Source organism: Sinocyclocheilus grahami, unplaced genomic scaffold (genome assembly GCF_001515645.1).
Source record: "Sinocyclocheilus grahami isolate Dianchi unplaced genomic scaffold, SAMN03320097.WGS_v1.1 scaffold337.1, whole genome shotgun sequence".
NCBI classification, from domain to species: Eukaryota; Metazoa; Chordata; class Actinopteri; order Cypriniformes; family Cyprinidae; genus Sinocyclocheilus; species Sinocyclocheilus grahami.
In genome coordinates this window covers 862,929-881,582 of record NW_015505516.1, presented here as the reverse complement: position 1 = coordinate 881,582, position 18,654 = coordinate 862,929, and the positions used below count along the sequence as shown (strand labels likewise).

The 18,654-nt window shown below is 37.7% G+C and overlaps 1 protein-coding gene across 2 annotated transcripts in view; it reads right to left on the bottom strand.

Annotated features, from left to right (window-relative positions):
- Positions 1-11,303: 11,303 nt before the first annotated feature.
- nck2a (NCK adaptor protein 2a) overlaps positions 11,304-18,654 on the bottom strand; it is a 78,241-nt gene continuing 70,890 nt past the window's right edge. The window contains exons 3-5 of one of the 2 annotated variants that reach the window (XM_016295530.1): positions 14,113-14,903; positions 12,959-13,012; positions 11,304-12,843 (exon numbers count right to left, since the gene is read on the bottom strand). In XM_016295530.1, the coding sequence (XP_016151016.1) occupies positions 12,703-12,843; positions 12,959-13,012; positions 14,113-14,903 (986 nt within the window). In that variant the 3' untranslated portion in view covers positions 11,304-12,702. Of the gene's footprint in view, positions 12,898-12,958; positions 13,013-14,112; positions 14,904-18,654 lie in introns of both variants that reach the window. The other variant, XM_016295531.1, reaches the window with a different exon arrangement.

The window sequence follows — 18,654 nt, the reverse complement described above, 5'->3', positions numbered from 1 at the left end:
GCCGACCCACTGGGACATACGGCCTGGAAATTGCACTGGCAATTTGTGGTCACAGGCTAAGTTTACAGGCCCAAAGGGTGAGGTTGGTAGAAGTGCGAGCACACACTAATTTGCTGCTCGACCAATTTGTTGGTTGTTAACTGTGTTAACTGGGTAATCCAGGAGAGCTAACGGGGGATCGTTAGAGCCTTTTTCTGACTACAGGATTAAATCAGTTTGCATGAGCAGATCGGCAGAGGGATGCCATAATTCGCTTTATTAATTTAAGACACTCCCCGGCATGTGTTTCTTGATTTTAGAAATTGGGCACAATGTCTTCACTTCTTCGTACAGATATTTTATTCTAATCAGAAGAATTTTTTTCATCAAGCTGAATCAAATAGCATTCATGGTTTTCGGTTCTGAGACTTCAGTACCGGTGGATTTGTCCTCTCCAAAGTTTGGATTGATGTGTTGTTGTACTTTATAAGATGCCCACACCAGCAAATTCCACCAAATCAGACTACTAGACCCTGAGCTTCATCTGTTGATTTGTTGAAGAAAAAGGATGGCTCTGCTTTACTGATGTTTACCTTCCAGTTGATCAAAGGAAAGACAAGCTTGAGTCTGTGATTGTGCAAACAGTTTCACAGCATTGCGATTCCTGATTATTGTGATGCAGTGAAGAGTTTTTGTTTGTAATAGTGGAGTGGTTGAATGAGAGTTGTGTCGCTGGATCGGTTTGAGTGCTTATATTGTGTATCTGATGAATCAGTTAGTCATTTCCTCCCAACGCTTTTTTAATTAAAGATAAAATGGCTGAAGTTTTGGATTGTGATATTAATCTGGAGTGTTATATTCCTGCCTGTTTTATCATCATTTCCTTCTTCTCAAAGCTGTTGTCTTCCTTCTAACACTCATGTGTTTTGAGGCCAGCCATTCAGTGCAGTTGTATAGTTTAGTTGTACTTTGAAATGATGATGTTTCATATGAAATGTTGGCATAGTGAGTATAATATTTCAAGATTGTTACACTGAGGAAAATTGATGTTAGAAATGTAATATCAAATATTTTTTGAGAAGAGATGAGCAGAGCTGTTGCTTTAATGCTTCATAAAGTACGTAGCACAGGATATAGATTGACTGGCAGACACAAACTATTTTAGCAACTTCGAAAGATCTGAATTCTGCATAAGTGAATATTTGGTTGGTTCATAGTCGGTTATAGACCAATTTGGAGTACACGTCACAGTTACGTCACTTGCAGCTGTGTTGCATTGTGGTGGCAGAAAAACACTGGGAACAAGTTGAGGTAAACGGGTAAAATCAATGGAATACGATAAAAAATGTATTGTTGTGTCTTTAGATGTCAGAATCGGAATGCAAATTATTTTTATATAATACTGTCGTCAAAGACGTTATTTGAAGCTAAACGCAGACGTTTAAACGGACAAACTATGGATGAAACCTGCTATGACTACCCTACTTGTAAAGCATACATTTGATTTAAACAATAGGTCTATATAATATTCCCATAGGGGACATACTGTATTAGCCCTACAGTTAAAGCATGAAATACTATTCAAATCTATAAAATTTTACATAACATTTACCTATTTTCTCTCAAAATTGCTAGAAAATTTTCACAAAAAAAGTTACAAAGAAATGGCAAGCACGCACTGAATTAATCATGACATTTTCAAGTAGAAAGAGTGACATTTTATTTTCGTGTAAAACGTACTCCTGCATCATATTTGATAAATGAAATTCCAAAAATAGTGCATGTCTTCTGTAGCACGTCACACTTTCTCACAAAATATGATGATGTTGTAGCATTTTTCTTTTCATCCCTTAATCACCAGAAAAACTGCCACTAAGAATGATTCATATCTTCCTGAGTCAGGTTACACCTACAGTATTTGTTTAATTCTCAATTTTCACATGTATTAATAATTGTAATAATAATTCATGCCAAAATCCTGATTGTCCAGTGACAGGAAAAAATGCAAACATGACCCAGATGTTTTCTGCTACATCTGTGGGGGTTTTAAACAGTACATTTTGTGTGGGGGGGAAAAGTTTACAACATTGTGTTTATGTAAAGTTCTTTGAGATTAAATTATAATACTGTCGTCAAAGACGTTATTTGAAGCTAAACGCAGACGTTTAAACGGACAAACTATGGATGAAACCTGCTATGACTACCCTACTTGTAAAGCATACATTTGATTTAAACAATAGGTCTATATAATATTCCCATAGGGGACATACTGTATTAGCCCTACAGTTAAAGCATGAAATACTATTCAAATCTATAAAATTTTACATAACATTTACCTATTTTCTCTCACAATTCAGATTTTTTTTCTTTTTCTTGCAAATGCAAGTTTATATCTCCTAGTTTGGACTTTATAACTTGATTCAACTCAACAATTGCGAGTTTGTCAATTCTGAGGGGAAAAAATCAGAAGTGTGGGATTATAAACTCATGATTCTGAGCCGAGGGGAAAAGAGAGAACGACGAGATGATTTTTTTTTCTTACCAGAATGGGAATTGCAAGAAAAAAGTCAGAATTTTGACATATAAACTCAAAATTACCTTTTTTATTCATTTATTCCATGCATGGCTTCCGTAGACTGCTACTTTAAAACTGCCATTTTCTGCCACCAGATATAGGCTCCGTCCACAAAATCCGTCATCACTGTTCGCAAACACTGAAATTGGTCTATTCTCAGAATGTAAATAGTTTAAAGGGTTAGTTCACCCAAAAATGAAAATTAGCTTGTGTTTTACTTACCCTCCAAGCATCCTAGGTGTATATGACTTTCTTCTTTCAGATGAATCCAGTCGGAGTTATATAAAAAATCCTGGCTATTCCAAGCTCTATCATTGCAGTCAGCAGGTGTTGCAGTGCTTCAGTCCACAAGCCGTCAAATAAAGCTCGCGCATTCATAATAAAACGTGCCACAGACGGCTCCGGGGGATGAATAAAGGCCCCCTGTAGCGAATCCATGAGTTTTGGTAAGAAAAATATCCATATTTATCTGTCATACGCAGATCCGTTCTGGCGGAAGGCGTGTGACGTATGTGCAGCGCGCGCGCCTCTGAGGTATGCTAGTCTCACGAGTTTGTTTAATAGGAAGGAAGCAAAGTTTCCTTACTTTAGCAAAGGAAAACCAATCTTCTCTTGGTTTATATCGAAATCCTCCAACATTTTTCTTTGCAAATCTTCTGTTTGTACTTCTAATTCGTGACCGGCGTATTATGAATGCGCAAGCTTTATTTGACGACTTGTGGACTGTTCAACTGCAACACCCGCTGACTGCAATGATAATGCTTGGAAGAGCCAGGACAATTTTTAATATAACTCCGACTGGATTCGTCTGAAAGAAGAAAGTCATATACACCTAGGATGCTTGGAGGGTAAGTAAAACACAAGCTAATTTTCATTTTTGGGTGAACTAACCCTTTAAATCTTCTTGTTCATGCAGCGCTTACTTTGTGACTTTCAGAACAGCATCACTCCAATAAAAGGAAACACAAATTTCATATAGGCTCTTATTTCAGTCTGGACAGAAAGAGCACCACTCTGCTCAGAAGGAAAAGTAATGATTTTTATTTCACAAACTGAATTGCCTGCGCTTCACAGCATGTACATCATTCTATTAGATTTTCATCATGCCTCTTTCTGGTGTGCAAGGTTGCCTTATTTTGCATAAAGAGTTTGTGCAGATTGACGAAAATCAATTCAGCACTGACATTCCTGTAAAAACCTTTTCATGTCGTATTTACCAGAGATTTGCTTTGGCTGTTACATGATTGAATAAAGGAAAATAGTCACTCAAAAGCTGTAAAATAAAAATCTATAAGTTGAAAGCGCCACACATTCACAGTGTTTATGCCATTCAGGGGCATCAACCTCCAGTCGACTGCATATTAAACTGGGAGAAGAGAAATCATTTTAATAAAAAAGTACACAACAGAATTTACTCTCATCAGCCATGTGAAATGTGTCTCTTCAGTAAAAAAATCAAAGAAAACAATAACATTTTTGAATATTGATATATGTATCAAGGACATAAAATAAAAAAAATCAAATAACAGCCTTACATTTGTGTTGCTTCATGCCAAAACTGCACTGTAAATAATTTTTTTTTTAGATTTGCCATTTCAATGTATTTATTAATTTTTTTGTAGACATACATTTTTTTTTATAAATTGTCCAGACAACAAGAAAATGTAAGTTTAAAATGATCTGATCGCAAGCAGAGAAGCAAAATTGTGTTAAAGGGTTGGAATATAAATTGTGCTTCATTAATTTTGCGTTAATTTTAAATTATTTTAACGCGTTAAAGATTGTAAAATTAATCGCATGTGTTAACGCGTTAACGTTGACAGCCCTAATATATATATATATTATCCAAAACGTCCAAAACAGTACAGTAAGCACGCGTGAGTCCGTTATAATAATGCGTGTATAAGTGGCCTTGATGCACTGATCGCACATTGTATGTATGCACAGGCACAGGCATTTCCATACATTCATACATTGTTTCCACACACATTCACGATAATATTTTGATTGGTCATGTTTATGCTGTGTTTAGTTATACTGAATGGATCCGTGTACTGTAGTACAGGGATCTTTAGCAATCCTCTAGGGGGCCCTATCTGTCACCGTAGCCCCCCCAAAATCTTAACGATCAGGCCAGTGCTGCTTCCTCGAGAAAGTTTTTCATCCTCACGTGTTTTAAGTCTTGTCAGTTTAAACATTAAAGTAATTTTAAGCCATTTAAGCCCAAGACATCTCAATGCGGTACTCACGCACTGTGATAGAGCGTTTCTATGCGCACCGCTCACACACCTGAAGTGCACAAACAGATAGCCTTCTCAGACAGCAGGTGAATACCAATGGCTGTCTTGCCAAGTATCCTTGTAAGCACAGTCGGTTGTTTTAAGTGAATGTAAACAGTAAAGAAAATATCAAATGTACATCAGTATAACGGATCCGTGCATTTCTTATGTAAATGATGTTAATCAAAAAGAGCAAAAGAAAAATTGTTCGCTGCTTTAATAGCTTTAATGGATATTTGCTTTTATGTTAATGTTAATAAAGTAATTCAGTGTGACTACAATATTGGGGGGGGCGTTTTTTTGGCATCTCCATGTGGTCCTGTTTGGTATTGCAACTTGACTTCTCTAAAATGTAAAAAAGCTATTTGCTGTTGCACTGTGTTTATCTGGGCTCCTTATATCATTTGGTTCTTTGGTGTCCTTTTGGAGTTCTTTTGGAGTCCTTTTTTGGAAAGACATCTACATTTATCTTGAAAAAAGCTTGCAGAAAATACAGATTTTTGAGAATCACCCTTCAGTCTTTTGGTTTACTTTGCTGAATATAACAAATGATGACAAAATAAACATTTGAAACAAGATAAATGGTCTATGCTTAATTTCATGAAGTGTGCGATTAATCGCGATTAATCACAGAAAAAAGGTGTGAAAAAAGGAATATTGGATTTAAATGATGACATTTCGCAGTTGATGACTAAATGGTGAGAAAGTGATTGAAAGCTGACTCACTCAAAAGCCCTCTGAGCCGGATGTTCATCACAGATAACAGAGCCTGATGAGAAGAAATCAAACCTACAGACATGGAGCTGTATGGGAGGCCATAAAAGAACAAGAAGAAACATGAAATCAGTCAGCAAAACACACCATGTAACACTAATGTCATTTAACTCCTCCACAGCTAAGCTCGTCCCTCAGCATGGGAGTAAATCACAATTTCAGACTACAGGCTTGACAATTTGGTAAAACAACAGTAATGGCAAATCATCTAAAGAAGTTTTAGTTCCTTTTGCCTTAAGTGCTGTGCATTTGACGTTTTAAACCTATTAGTATTATCTTCCAGTATTTCCTTGAAACACGTAGGTTTTAGTTATAGCTGAAAACTTCAAAACATGAAAATAATACGAAAAAGGCTATTATTTTAAACAAGCATGTTTAAAGTCATAATAATCTATTGTAATTTGTAGGAACTGAAACACAATTATCTTTGTAAAAAATATATATTATATATGAATGTGGCCTCAACCAGGCCTCATTTTCTTCATTTGCATAAACAGCCGGTTTGGGCGAAGCTTATTGTTATCTCTTATTGTTAAATGATCACAATACATTAATAATGCAATTACGAAACAGCTTGAGCTCCTGAACTCTGGTCAAATCAATCCAAATGTTTTTCGCAAACTGCATTTATTGCTGTACTTACATTTCAAATCATTGATTTACAAAATGTGCTTAATGTTTTACTAACAATAAACATCTCTGAATCACATGGATCATTTGCGCAGACAGTTAGTGTGTAAGAATAAAAGAGTGAGCGAGAGAAAAATCTGTAAAAATGATTCACAGATGGGGGGAAGGCCACAAGATGATGCTCCATAAGGAAAAGACATAGATACCCAGACAGCTAATGGAGGGGAAAACTGTATACAGAGGAAGACCAGTGGGAAAGACACTGCCATGTTATTTTAAGTCTTCAACTTCCAGCTCTGGAGGATGGTCTTTTTGCCCTGGGGTGCTTCCATAACCTAGAAAACTAGCAATGGGAAAGTGAGCCCAATAGTTTCTCGCCAAGTCCAGCAGCGTGTAATATCCACTCTGAGATCGCAACTCATCCACCCAGCCGTAGAAATCAGAGGACCAGAGGTTCCAGTACGGGAGACTTCTCTTCGCCCTGATCTCCTTGTGAGTTGGAACACCTTACAGACAAAGAAACACTTACTATAAAAGCTGGAATACGTTTCATGAGTTTTAAAACACTAAAGGCATCAAACACTTGCAGACTTTGTGAATGGTTACAGAGATAAACTGGGAATCGTAACTGAGGATCAGTTACTCAAGTTGTTCCGAACACAAACTCATGCATGTGCCTTTTTCTAGGAGACGTGACAATTGAAAACAAGTATTTTAAAATCGGCTCAGAATATCAAATATATTTGATCCCTGACGACTACATGGAGCTGTCTGAAGCTTAAAACAAGTTAATTCGGCAACTAGCATTGACTCAAATGAATTATAAATTGGGGCAAACATCTGGGCAAAAATTAAGTAGTGTTTTCAAGCTTTAAGATGATGAAACGACTTCAGGGAATAAGGGTATTTCTTCAACGATGGGCACTATTTTTTTATGTTTTTACTTTTCAAAATGTCTCAGTCCCAGATAGTCCATCATAAAAATTTGTTTAAATTTGTTTTAAACCCATGCTGATTTAAACACAGAGTGAAATAAACCATTTCATTATTTATTGTGTAAAAATTATTCATTTTAATTTTACACAAATATTGTTGTGCCATCATTTCCACCACAACAAACGCTTTTGGTTCCAAAGTAATGATTTATTTATTATTTACGTCAAGTCCAAAGGGCCAAAATTTCCCATAACTGAAGAAACTTAAATATAAACCCTTAAATATTTAACTCAAAATTTTTTTTTTCTTTTTAGATCTCAAAACAAAGATCATTTCTCATCACTGAGAGAATCTCAAATATTTATGACCCTTGGCAAGCAAATCAAGTAATTCCCCAGGAATATCATTCATCTGACAGAAGATATCTCCCTCTTTCTCATCTACAGTGGGACAGAGAAGAAAACTTTTTCAATGCAATGAAGAATGTGCTGTTATGACTCTCCTACATAACATTCAATAAGTTCCACAGTTAGTTTTTAAAGTCTTTACTGGCAAAAAGCCTGCGTAATTAGCGACTATAATGCTACTGAGCCAGACTTGCTGGACAAATGTTTGGACTGTTTAGTCCGGTGGTGTTAATGGATCTGGCTAAAGCTGAAACAGACCAACACACAGGCTAAATAAGCAGCAATAAAACAAATACTTAAGAACAGTTAATCACAATAACAGATGGGAGAACTGAGATCTTACCTGCTTCACAGAAACAAATCAGCAGGAAGGTGCAGAGAAGCACAAACACAGGAATATGACTATGAGGCATTACGTCACCCTGTGCGCTGAACAGATCATGGGACAGAATTATTGCAAAAACTATATTCAATTAAGTTTATGATAATAGCATCACACAACAAAACGAATAAGCTCCTATTAGCTACATAGGCTCTGCAAGCAAAAACTAAGTGTACTTTTTACAGTCCAATTTTGGCTTCCAATACTACTTTTTCTAAGGTCTCTAGTCTATTATTCTTTTGACAGGTGAAGGCTATTCGCTCCTTTTTTGAAAGAAGAAAGCAAAGTGCATCTAATAATAAAAAAAAAACCTGTGGACAAAAACAGGGAGACTCATCTCTAGCTTAAGAGACTCAACTGGGAGCTTTATTGAACTGTTCAAGTGTAGAATGGGCAAATAAGCAATTAAAGACTGAACTGTAAACTATTTGAAAATAATTTAATGACTGGCTGAATCAGTTTGAGGTGTTGAGATACAACACCTAAAGGACCTTCAGCAGAAACCATGAAAAACACCTGATTCCTATCTTAATGCGACTGCTTAATGTGAAAGCACAACATATTCACATTTAAAGACTATAGCATTTATTAGAAACAGAAATGGCTATAAACATCTTTACTGTAATTGTAATCAATCTTGCTGAATAAAAATATCCGTTTTTGAAATGATGCTGTCAGATCCATGAGTGGAAACTTACCTAGAAGTTAGAAGCAGAGAAAAGCCTGTAAGAGTGAGTCTAAACTCTAAAAACTGAGCTTGTCTGTCCTTCTCAAATAAGTGCTACTGACCAGCAAAATAACATGAAGAGTGCTTTGCTTTTTGCCAGAAAAGATGCCATCCCATTCTTCTTCTAAGCCAGACTCAACATGTCCATGTTACTTCAGCGGTGAGGGACCGTTTGTGATTTGCACCGACAGAAGAAACAGCCAGGGACAAGCAGAAGTAGAAGAAAAACAGCTCAGTGGTACAATTACCGGTCACAATGTCATTCATGTTTATACAAGATTTTATTGACATGACAGATTTCAGGAGTGGAAGTGAAGACCATATGCCGTCAGCAGACAGAGAGAAAACGACTAAACGTCCTTCACATCCTCATTGCATTCATCAGCACAAGAAAAACGTGTGTCTGAGAAAACACTCCGCCAATCACACATCTATACAAACAGTGCATGTGAATGAGGATTGCAGATGGTGAAAAGAATCCAAGGTTGATCCAAATTTGAAAGAACACAAAAGAACAAAAGTTCCTTTTTGCACTAAATTGTTTTGTTCAAGATGAATTTTGTCCTGAAAGAAAGTAGCAAAGTTTGGACTACAGTTTGTACAAAGTACAGATCCTGTGAAACCTGGTTAAAAATAAAACTCTAGACATTTATTAAAAAAATAGAAGAGAGAAAAGCTATATGAGTAGCATAATATTTTTGTATAGTGACACTAAACTGTAAATATCACAGTTCCATCATGACAAGCTATACTACTTTGATGCTTTTCTTATTAAGGCTATAACAATAACTATCTTTCTAAATGGATAAACTATAATAATAACTATAGGCCTATTAGCATCTACGCCAAAGAGACGATAACATTGTCTAAACATTGTCTAATTGGCTGTCTGTGTTTTATTGTTCATCAGCTGGGAAAATTAGTTGTGAAAGTGATTCCAATATTTTTCCACTTTGATGATTGAGTTGTGGTGATTGTTTTAGATCTTCGGTCTGTCATTTGTTGGAAATAGAGGAAAGGTGTACATGGCTTTAGACCTTATGGTTAGTTAATGTAATAGTTATCGTTCTTGGTCAGAATGTGCATTTACTCTTCTGTCGCTCTTGTCTATTCACAATAGCTAGGCTTAATGCCATCATCTTGCTTTCCAAAACGTTTACTGAATGTAGTAAAATGACTAAGGCATTAATAAATATCTCATAAAAGTTGTGATAGATGATGATGACCAATTATAAAGGTATTAAACTTTTTAAAGCTTTTTTTTTAACATTTAAGCTTGACACTTTAGTATTATGTTGTTGTTGTTGTAAAGAAGCACACGGTTAAAATGAAAATACAATAGACCTTAGGGTAGATAGCGTATTGAATTTTATGTTGATGAATAGCCTATACAAAGCTGAGAAGGATGAAATGCAAAGCTCTTTTTCATCATTAAATTTTTTTTTTAAATCCATTTTATTGCATATGAATGATTGAACCCTTCTCTGTGGACACACTGTTTTAGATGTAGTGAGACGACATTAAGAAACACAGATTTGGTATAATAATGAGAAAATTTAATTGAAGGTGATAATTGTGTTAAATACATTCTATTATTAATCCCTCATGACATTTAAAATTGAAAATATTTTTATTTTTAAACCTAATAGCAGTTACCCTGGCTGGACCTCTTTTGTCCCACGTCTCAAGAATGACTTAGCAGCATTCTTAGCAACTTAGCAGTGACGTCTGACATCAATAGCTCTGATTATTTTCACAGTTGGCGTCAAATGACTATCGATGCTGAGATGGCCACTCGCAGAAAATGAAAACTTAGTTGCAGACGGTGATCGCAAAGAGAAGATTTTATTGCATTTGCATCGTTAAAGACCACATATCATCAAAGACTGCATACTGCGAACAGTTCAAAGGTAAAAATGTTCCACCATCACAATCAGTTAGGCCTACAACAAACATCACAGAACCACATGCAGTATATCACTAGATACGATAAACAGCAGTCCATACGATAATAATTTTAAACCTCTCAACATTTCTGACATAAAAAGTGAATAAATAATGCAAAAGTTAATGTACTTATCACAGTTAGGTAATATAATAATGGATTTTGCTATGTTTAGATTAGATAAAAAGATGGCGCCTGACATTATTGTCAAAGATGAAATGGGAACAACACGGGCTTATGGTATGAAAAGCCTGGAAAGGTTATTTTCTGTTTTTGAGCTGTCTGATAGTGACATCCACTGGTGAACTGCACACATGGCATGCACATTTTGTAAAAATATGACCAGTTTCAACAAGGGTGTCAAGCTCAGTTCCTGGAGGCCCACAGCCTTGCACAGTTTAGATTCAACCCTAATTAAACACACCTGATCCAGCTAATCAAGTCATTTAGGCTTATTTGAAAACTACATGGTATGTGTGTTGGGGCAGGGTTGGAACTAAACTCTGAAGGGCTGCGGCCTTCCAGGTGTGGAGTTTGACACCCCCGAGTTTTAAAATGTTAATCTGCAGGTGAGGGTGATGTGATGAACTGATACATTCTTTCTCTTCACAATAGAAATCAATAGCAATGAAAAATGAGAAAAGAAAGCACAGGCAGCACCAAAGGCCATTTTAAGTTATTTTGCAAAACTTTTATTGAACAAAAGTATTTCAATTCTCACCACACTGTCCTCAATACAGTACCATAATGCTGGATCTAAACGATTCATATATGCACCATATCCTTATATATATATATATATATATGTGTGTGTGTGTACATACAGTGGAAAGAGGAATTAAATAACATTGCTCAATAACATTCAGACAAATAGATTAAAAAAATAATAATAATCTGAAAACCCCTTGGCCAACACGCTTATTGGTAAACAAACTTAGAGTAATTGACAAAAGTAAAGAAATAAAATCATATTTTGTTTTATTACTCTTGAATTAGTGTTCACAATCAACTATGTGTTACTGAGAGCAGAGAAGACGTGTTGGTGAGGTGCAATAAGACATCAATAGTAGCAGAACTGGGAGTGGGTGGCACATTTGGTTGAAAGGACACACATTCAAACTTTCTCCTTGTCTACAGAAACTACTCTCTTAACAGCTAAAATCTCTCTCGCTTTACCTCAATCTCTTTTAACGCCTGTCATAACTGCGGCATTTATCTCCCTTTATGAAGTACCCTGATTCTGAAGAAACCCTGAAGTGACTCGGATCCAAGAAAAATACCTGGAAAGCTGTGTATGTTCGCATTATAGGAGCAGAGAAGTCCAAACACAGCCTTCATGTATGCGGGATGGGACTGTAGATGCAAAAACAGTGTTTGTAAAGGCTCAGAAGATGGGACAGCACCACTTTATTTCAGGGTGAAATCTGACTGTCATCTCAATTATCAGTTTGGATTCAGATTCTGACAGTGTAATGCGATAGGCAGCTGCAGTGTGAACATACAAGTTGCATGGCCTTTGGATGAGCTCTATGAATGGAGACACACCATCAGTTGGAAACCAAATCACACTCCTCATTCTTCATATGCTCACCTGCTTTGAAGGATCAAGGTTAAGACATGCACATTAATCTATTCTCCTCTGCTAATTCAGTACAAGAGCTAAAAATGTACATACTGTAATGCTCTTTTGAGCAGAGAAATATAAACCAATGTAATGTGGGTTGAGGTTGTGGATTAACCAGCAACAGGAAGAGCAGAAGAACAGCTGTCTTAAGTCTGGGAGAGAGTTCTACAGATGTTGCTCAGTGAAATGCCATTCTGTTTTTCTTTACCAAAACCTCCAAAGTGACTGTAAATCATATAAAATAAAAAAACAGGGCACGTATATCAAGGACGGACATCTCTGTTTAAAAGAATAAGTTGCTACTGCTCCCTACAGAAGTGGAGGCAATGTTGGGCTTTGAAATGGCAAATAGTCCTTGAAGTTGCTTCTGAAAGGAGCAAGAGCAAAAAGAAGGTAAGAAGGGAACGAAGGTGCACAGGGGGAGAGGTAACGTCAGTGACAAATTCAGGCAAGGGGCTTGACAAGATAGAGTTTGTCTCCTTGCTCACTGGTGAAGATGGGTGCTTTCTTATAATGCTCTACAAGCTCATCCATACTGCTAAAACGCCGCTGACCGATGCAGTATACTCCGTCCTGCAGCTGCACCTTGAAGTGCTTGTTCTTCCCCACAGCCTTCAGAGAAATTGAGAAATCGCTGGGCTGGAAAAAAAACAGACATGGAGAGATAAATGAATGGGACGTTGTTGCTGCGCAGCTGCACCTTGAAGTGCTTGTTCTTCCCCACAGCCTTCAGAGAAATTGAGAAATCGCTGGGCTGGAAAAAAAAACAGACATGGAGAGATAAATGAATGGGACGTTGTTTCTGATGCTTTTCCATATCTAAACACCAGATGGCAGCATTGATTCAAATAAAATAAAGCCTGACACCAAGTCACACAGCAGCAAGAGAGGACAGCCTTTTGGGGCAGTAAAACTTCATCCAAAATTTCCGTATTGAACTAAAGAAAAAAAATCAAGAATTGTTCTTTGCCATTTCCAGGTTTTATTCTTCTAAGAACTCTGATCGATTTCTTGTTATGATCCTTCATAGGGTTCTGCAAGCTTTTTCATGTATTATATCTATCTTTCTTTTAACTGGTAAAGCCATATTACAAATGACCAAAAATATAGCCTGATATGAGGGTACATTGCGTGATGGTAGAAATGTCAACCGGAGGAGTTCTACTTTACCACATACCACGGCATGATTTTAAAAAATCCCACACTATTTAGAAAAACATGTCAAATATTGAAAACTGTGTAGCAGAAAAGCAGAGTTTACTGTCTGGTTAATTATAATTGAAATATGTACCTACTTGGTACATATTCATTTGTATCTTATCTTCCAATTAAACCTCCCACAAAAAGTTACAAAGAAAATAATATCATGAAATGAAGTACCTTTAATTCTTAAAGTATTTGACCACATTAATAAAATTATGTAATATTAAATATTTTTGGATATATTTTTTCCAGACAAATTTTGTAATACATAGCATACATATATTGCATTACCATATATATGTAATATCTGATAAAACATTACCTATGTAAGATTTTGGTCATACCGCCCCATTCTAAACAGCACTACGGGAAGTCATATTCTCATTGCAATTCAAATAAGTTTAGCAAGTGTCATGGTTTATTCAACACTGTCCAAATTGGTCTCGGTCACACAGTACACTCAGTGGGTTGTGCATGTAAACTGATCCACCATCCAGTGGGTTGCACAAATAATTGGTTCACACTGTGCAGTTCAGTTGGCTAGTGCAGTTTCTACCCACTTTGGGTTCCAATACAGTACATTACATAACTCGATAAGCAGGTTGCTGCAATAGGTTGCATGCAGGTGTGCGGAAAGTCAGTCCAACTTACCGATGACTCACTGTCCCGTATCAGAAAGTCCCCTTCCACTCCTCTCTCATTAAGTGCACACTCAGCTTGGTGCCGTGTCACATTACCATAGTACCAATCCTTTCCAGCAAATTTGCCTGTACGTGAGGGAACTGTGTGACTGATGTGAGGGGAGCCGTGACTTGACCCTAAACCCTTCGCTATTGGCCCATCACTGAGCACTACCACATAGTTCTTGGGCACAAGACCGACCATGCCGCGACTGTTTTTACACCTCCACCACTCTGGGTCATTCTCTGGCTTTTCCAAAACTTCCATTGTCTCCCCCTTCTCAAAGTTCAGTTCCTCCTCTGTGACAGAGCTGAAGGGGTACAGAGTCTGGACCACATGCAGAACGGAGCTCCCAGAGCCTCCCGGCCGGCCGTTAGCCATCGCCGCACCTTGCCCCACCTTTAAGGACCGGAAGCCCCCCAACGAGTCCCCAAAGACGTTATCATGGTCTGTGTATCCCACCTCCTCTTGGACGTAGTTGGACGGGAACCAACCGACTCGGCCGGCATGGCTACCCCTCCACCAGCCGTCACTGCACTTTTCCATCACGACCACCCTCTCCCCTTTTATTAGGTCGAGTTCATCTTCACGCTCAGCAGCATAAGAAAACTTCACCAGTGTGGGAATGTCCAGGTCATAGATCCGCTCGGCCCCGCCCACTCCACCTCCTCCTGCACTGCCATTGGATGGGTACTCTGCCTCTGTGCTGGGTGTGGGAGATGGATCACGAGCACTAGTCTTCCTTTTTGTTTTTCCAAGGCCTAAGTGGAAAAGAGAGACGCAAAACAGTAAGGAAGTAGAAATCTGGAAGAAAGCTGTCAAAACAGAAATAACGACTGATTGATTGAGTCATCACAGATCATTAAACCAATGAATCACTAAAACAATTAGTCTAACATTTCCAAGGAAGAGCTTTTACCAGTGCTTAAGAGTTGCATAAATTAAATAGGCTTTTTTATTAAATGACCCCAGGTTTCATGGATTAGAAGATTTTTGGGGGTTGGTAACCTTGGGAATAATTTTTCTATGACACTGTTCATTTAATAGGGCTGTGACGATAAATCGATGCAGAATCGATTCGTGGATCGATTCTGAGTAGAGATGTCAACGATTAATCGACGATCGATTAATTGTCGATAAGAGATGCTATCGGTGGCCGATTTTTAATTTTGGGGTGTGTGCGGCTCATGCGCAAAACGAGTGCAAGCAGCTGTGACAAGGCTGGATCTTTAGCGAAAATAATTCCCTAACATACAAATTATGCTTTTAATGTGATCCAAACTTTAAAGGTACATTAAAACAGAAACAATACAAAGTTATGTAATAAGTCATGTTTAATTATAATTTCCCCAGATAAATGTTTCATTTCAGGCTCTGCTCTTTGACAGGGCTGAGGGACACGAGCAGGACAAATAGCTTATATATATACCTATAATTCATACCTACAACTTGTTAATTCATTCCTACGACTTACTAATTTGTAGCCACTGTACATGTTTCCTTAATTTGTTCCTTAGAAAACCCATGAATTAACTAAAATGAGGGAACAAATTAAGTCATAAGAACGAATTCTTAATTCATGGCCATGAAATCTTTCATTTCCCCCCACATCACGGCACAGAAACATGGGCCGCAGTTACGTTTGGGATAATTTTATTTTAAATGCCAATAAATGTCAATTGCAAACATTGCGATTGTGTTTTAAAATACAACAACGAGCACCATGATACCATTTAAAGAGGTACATTCAGTGGTCTCCGAGATGGGATATGAAACAGACAACAAAGTAAAATGATCCCAAACGTAACTACGGCGTGCTCACTTCATTTTATCAAATTATCATAATCACATCTATTCATTTTACAATCCTGCTACTAGCCTTTTATTTATACCAAAACCCCCTTTAATTCGGTTGAGGAAGCCTGTGTTTTGAGTGGCATTTGCACATCCTGTCATGCCGGTGACTATATGCCACTGCAATAGATGCATTTTGCAGTATTAAGTTAACGATTAATTGATTGTTAATTTAAACGACAATTGATCATGGAAATAATCGAAAATTGACATCCCTAATTCTGAGATCTTCTGAATGCATCGCGATTCTCTCTGGAATCGATTTTGAGCTTAGATTTTAACAGCAGATGGCACTGTAATCTAGTTTTTATCTGCACACTCAAATGCTCATTTAAAAAAAAGAGTGCTGAAGAGCGCTGGTGCGCTTGGCTGAGTCATGTAATTTCACCTTGGCTCAGCCCATTGTGAACACCCTTGTAATTCGCTTCAACCTTTTCAAATTTTATGAATGATTATTTTAGGTTCAAGTGCATGTAAAGAGTATGGCTGTTTCTAAAGCATGCAGTGCCATCTGCTGTTCAAAACTAAGCTCAGAATCGACTCGAGAAAGAATCGTGATGCATTCGGAAAATCTCAGAATCGATGCTGAATAATTTCTCGATGCATCGATTTATTTTCCCGGCCCTATCGTTTAACGGTGTTCATTTGTTCTTGAACATCTGCATTCTTCTGTCAATGCATAGGCATAACAATAACACTATACTCACACTAAATCTAAAATCATAAAACACTTCATGATAATTGTGACGAGTGGCGCAGGCCGTTCATTCACTCCACCGGCCTCGCTCCGTTCCACGGCCCTCGGCCCCGCCCCACTTGTCACAATAATATTTTCAATACTAAATCTAAAGTGCCACGGCACAACAGTTGTGAGTTTGCAGTCTTAACTGAATGTAGGGAGAAACAAAAACAAGAAATAGATGACATGCCTTTCTATTGCAATGTACTCACTGATTGCACATGCAACAGCAAACATACAGTGTGACCACAATGACACTTTAAGGATTGTTTTTTTTAATGAATCGGTTAATTCAAAGACAAAAACAACATTTGTTGCTTTAATGCCAAAGAGGACAAATTTGGTGATGTAAGTGGCAGGGAAATGGCACGCTTCTGCTTTAAATTCCCATTCCTATTGTACTCTTTAATCAAACAGACTGCAAAGTACCCTTAAGTTCACTGATGCCTTAAAGCATAACATTTTCTCCTACTATAGAAAATTGCTCCCACTTCTGGGCAAATAGAAGCTGATCTACTCAAGACTAGTGATGTGACTGAGCACTCTGTTAGAGGGCAAAGTAGTAAACACTTGAGTCCTAGGGGTGCATTGGGAACCGTGGAAGAAAAGAGAGATTAAGGATTGAAGACTTTAATATTCAGCTTTAAAGAGAGGTGGGATTACTCTGATATGGTTATCTAACAAAGGAACAAGTAACCTAAGAAACAGACAATGGTTTGAGCACATACATTTCCATCTCAAAAATACACAGACATATACGTACACCACTAGTAGGAAAATTATTCTTTATGAGTGTCAAAAACCTGGTTTTCTTATATAGGGGACATGTCAAAAACTTACTTTCAGTAAGCCAGATCAGTACACATATGCCATTGTCCACAACTCCAATTTTGCTCTGCTCTGCCAGCATTCTGGTGGCTTATTCAATGTGTGCACGTCTTCTGCACGTTTTAACGACAAAACCAGAAAAAAACCTTATGGTTTCAAAATCTTGTTTATATAATGAGCAGATTTTTGACAGTTACCAGCATTTAGATGTACATGTAAACACATTCATTGTCTAAATGCCAGTGAAACAGACAGGTACCCCCTCGTATCCTGAGTAGGACCCCAGTTTGCATTTCAGTGTCTTGACAGGCAGCCAAAAATAAGCCCTCTCACTTGTTCCCAGGTAACAGAGGAGATCTACCACTGGCAATGTTTCTGCCTCCTCTACTGATACCATGTGGCCACATACAGCACACAATCAGACACTTTGTGTGTGCATATGCACGCTCGGTGTGCTGTCACTGCTAACAGAGTACACAGAAAGTGTAGTGAGGTGTGGAAATTGAGCTGAGGCCTGGTAACTCCTTGCAGACTCCAAACCCCAGCTCTCGGTGAGCAATTCAAATGCAAATGGGCCTCCCAGGCAACAGGGGCAGTATGCTTCATATTGATATGACTGGAAAAGGTGCAAGGGGAGGACGAGAAGGTTTCAAAAGAAACTCAATCTGACGTGAGCTGACAGGAGAAAGAGAAGTCAATTTGGAAAGTAATGACGCACAGAATAACAGAGCCGTGGGAATGCAAGAGAACATTTGATGTCTGTCACAAATCTCTAGGAGCCTACCAAATGATCTGCAAAGCTTTCTCACATTTTCTCACACACAAGCATCTCTTACAACATATGAGCAGCATTCTTGGGCATTAATAGATATGTGTGAAGACAAAAAAGAAGGCCAATTTCCATCAGTTTTCAACTCCTGGGTCCTTGACCACTGAAGTACACTTAACAGGTACTTCCCCTAGGGATTGTCAGTCTCACACCACACTGCACATTAACCTGGAAATATCTCTACCAAAGGCTTTCTGAGGTGCGAATTCAACTGAAACCATTCCTGACTTCTGACTAAGATATCGATATATATATATATATA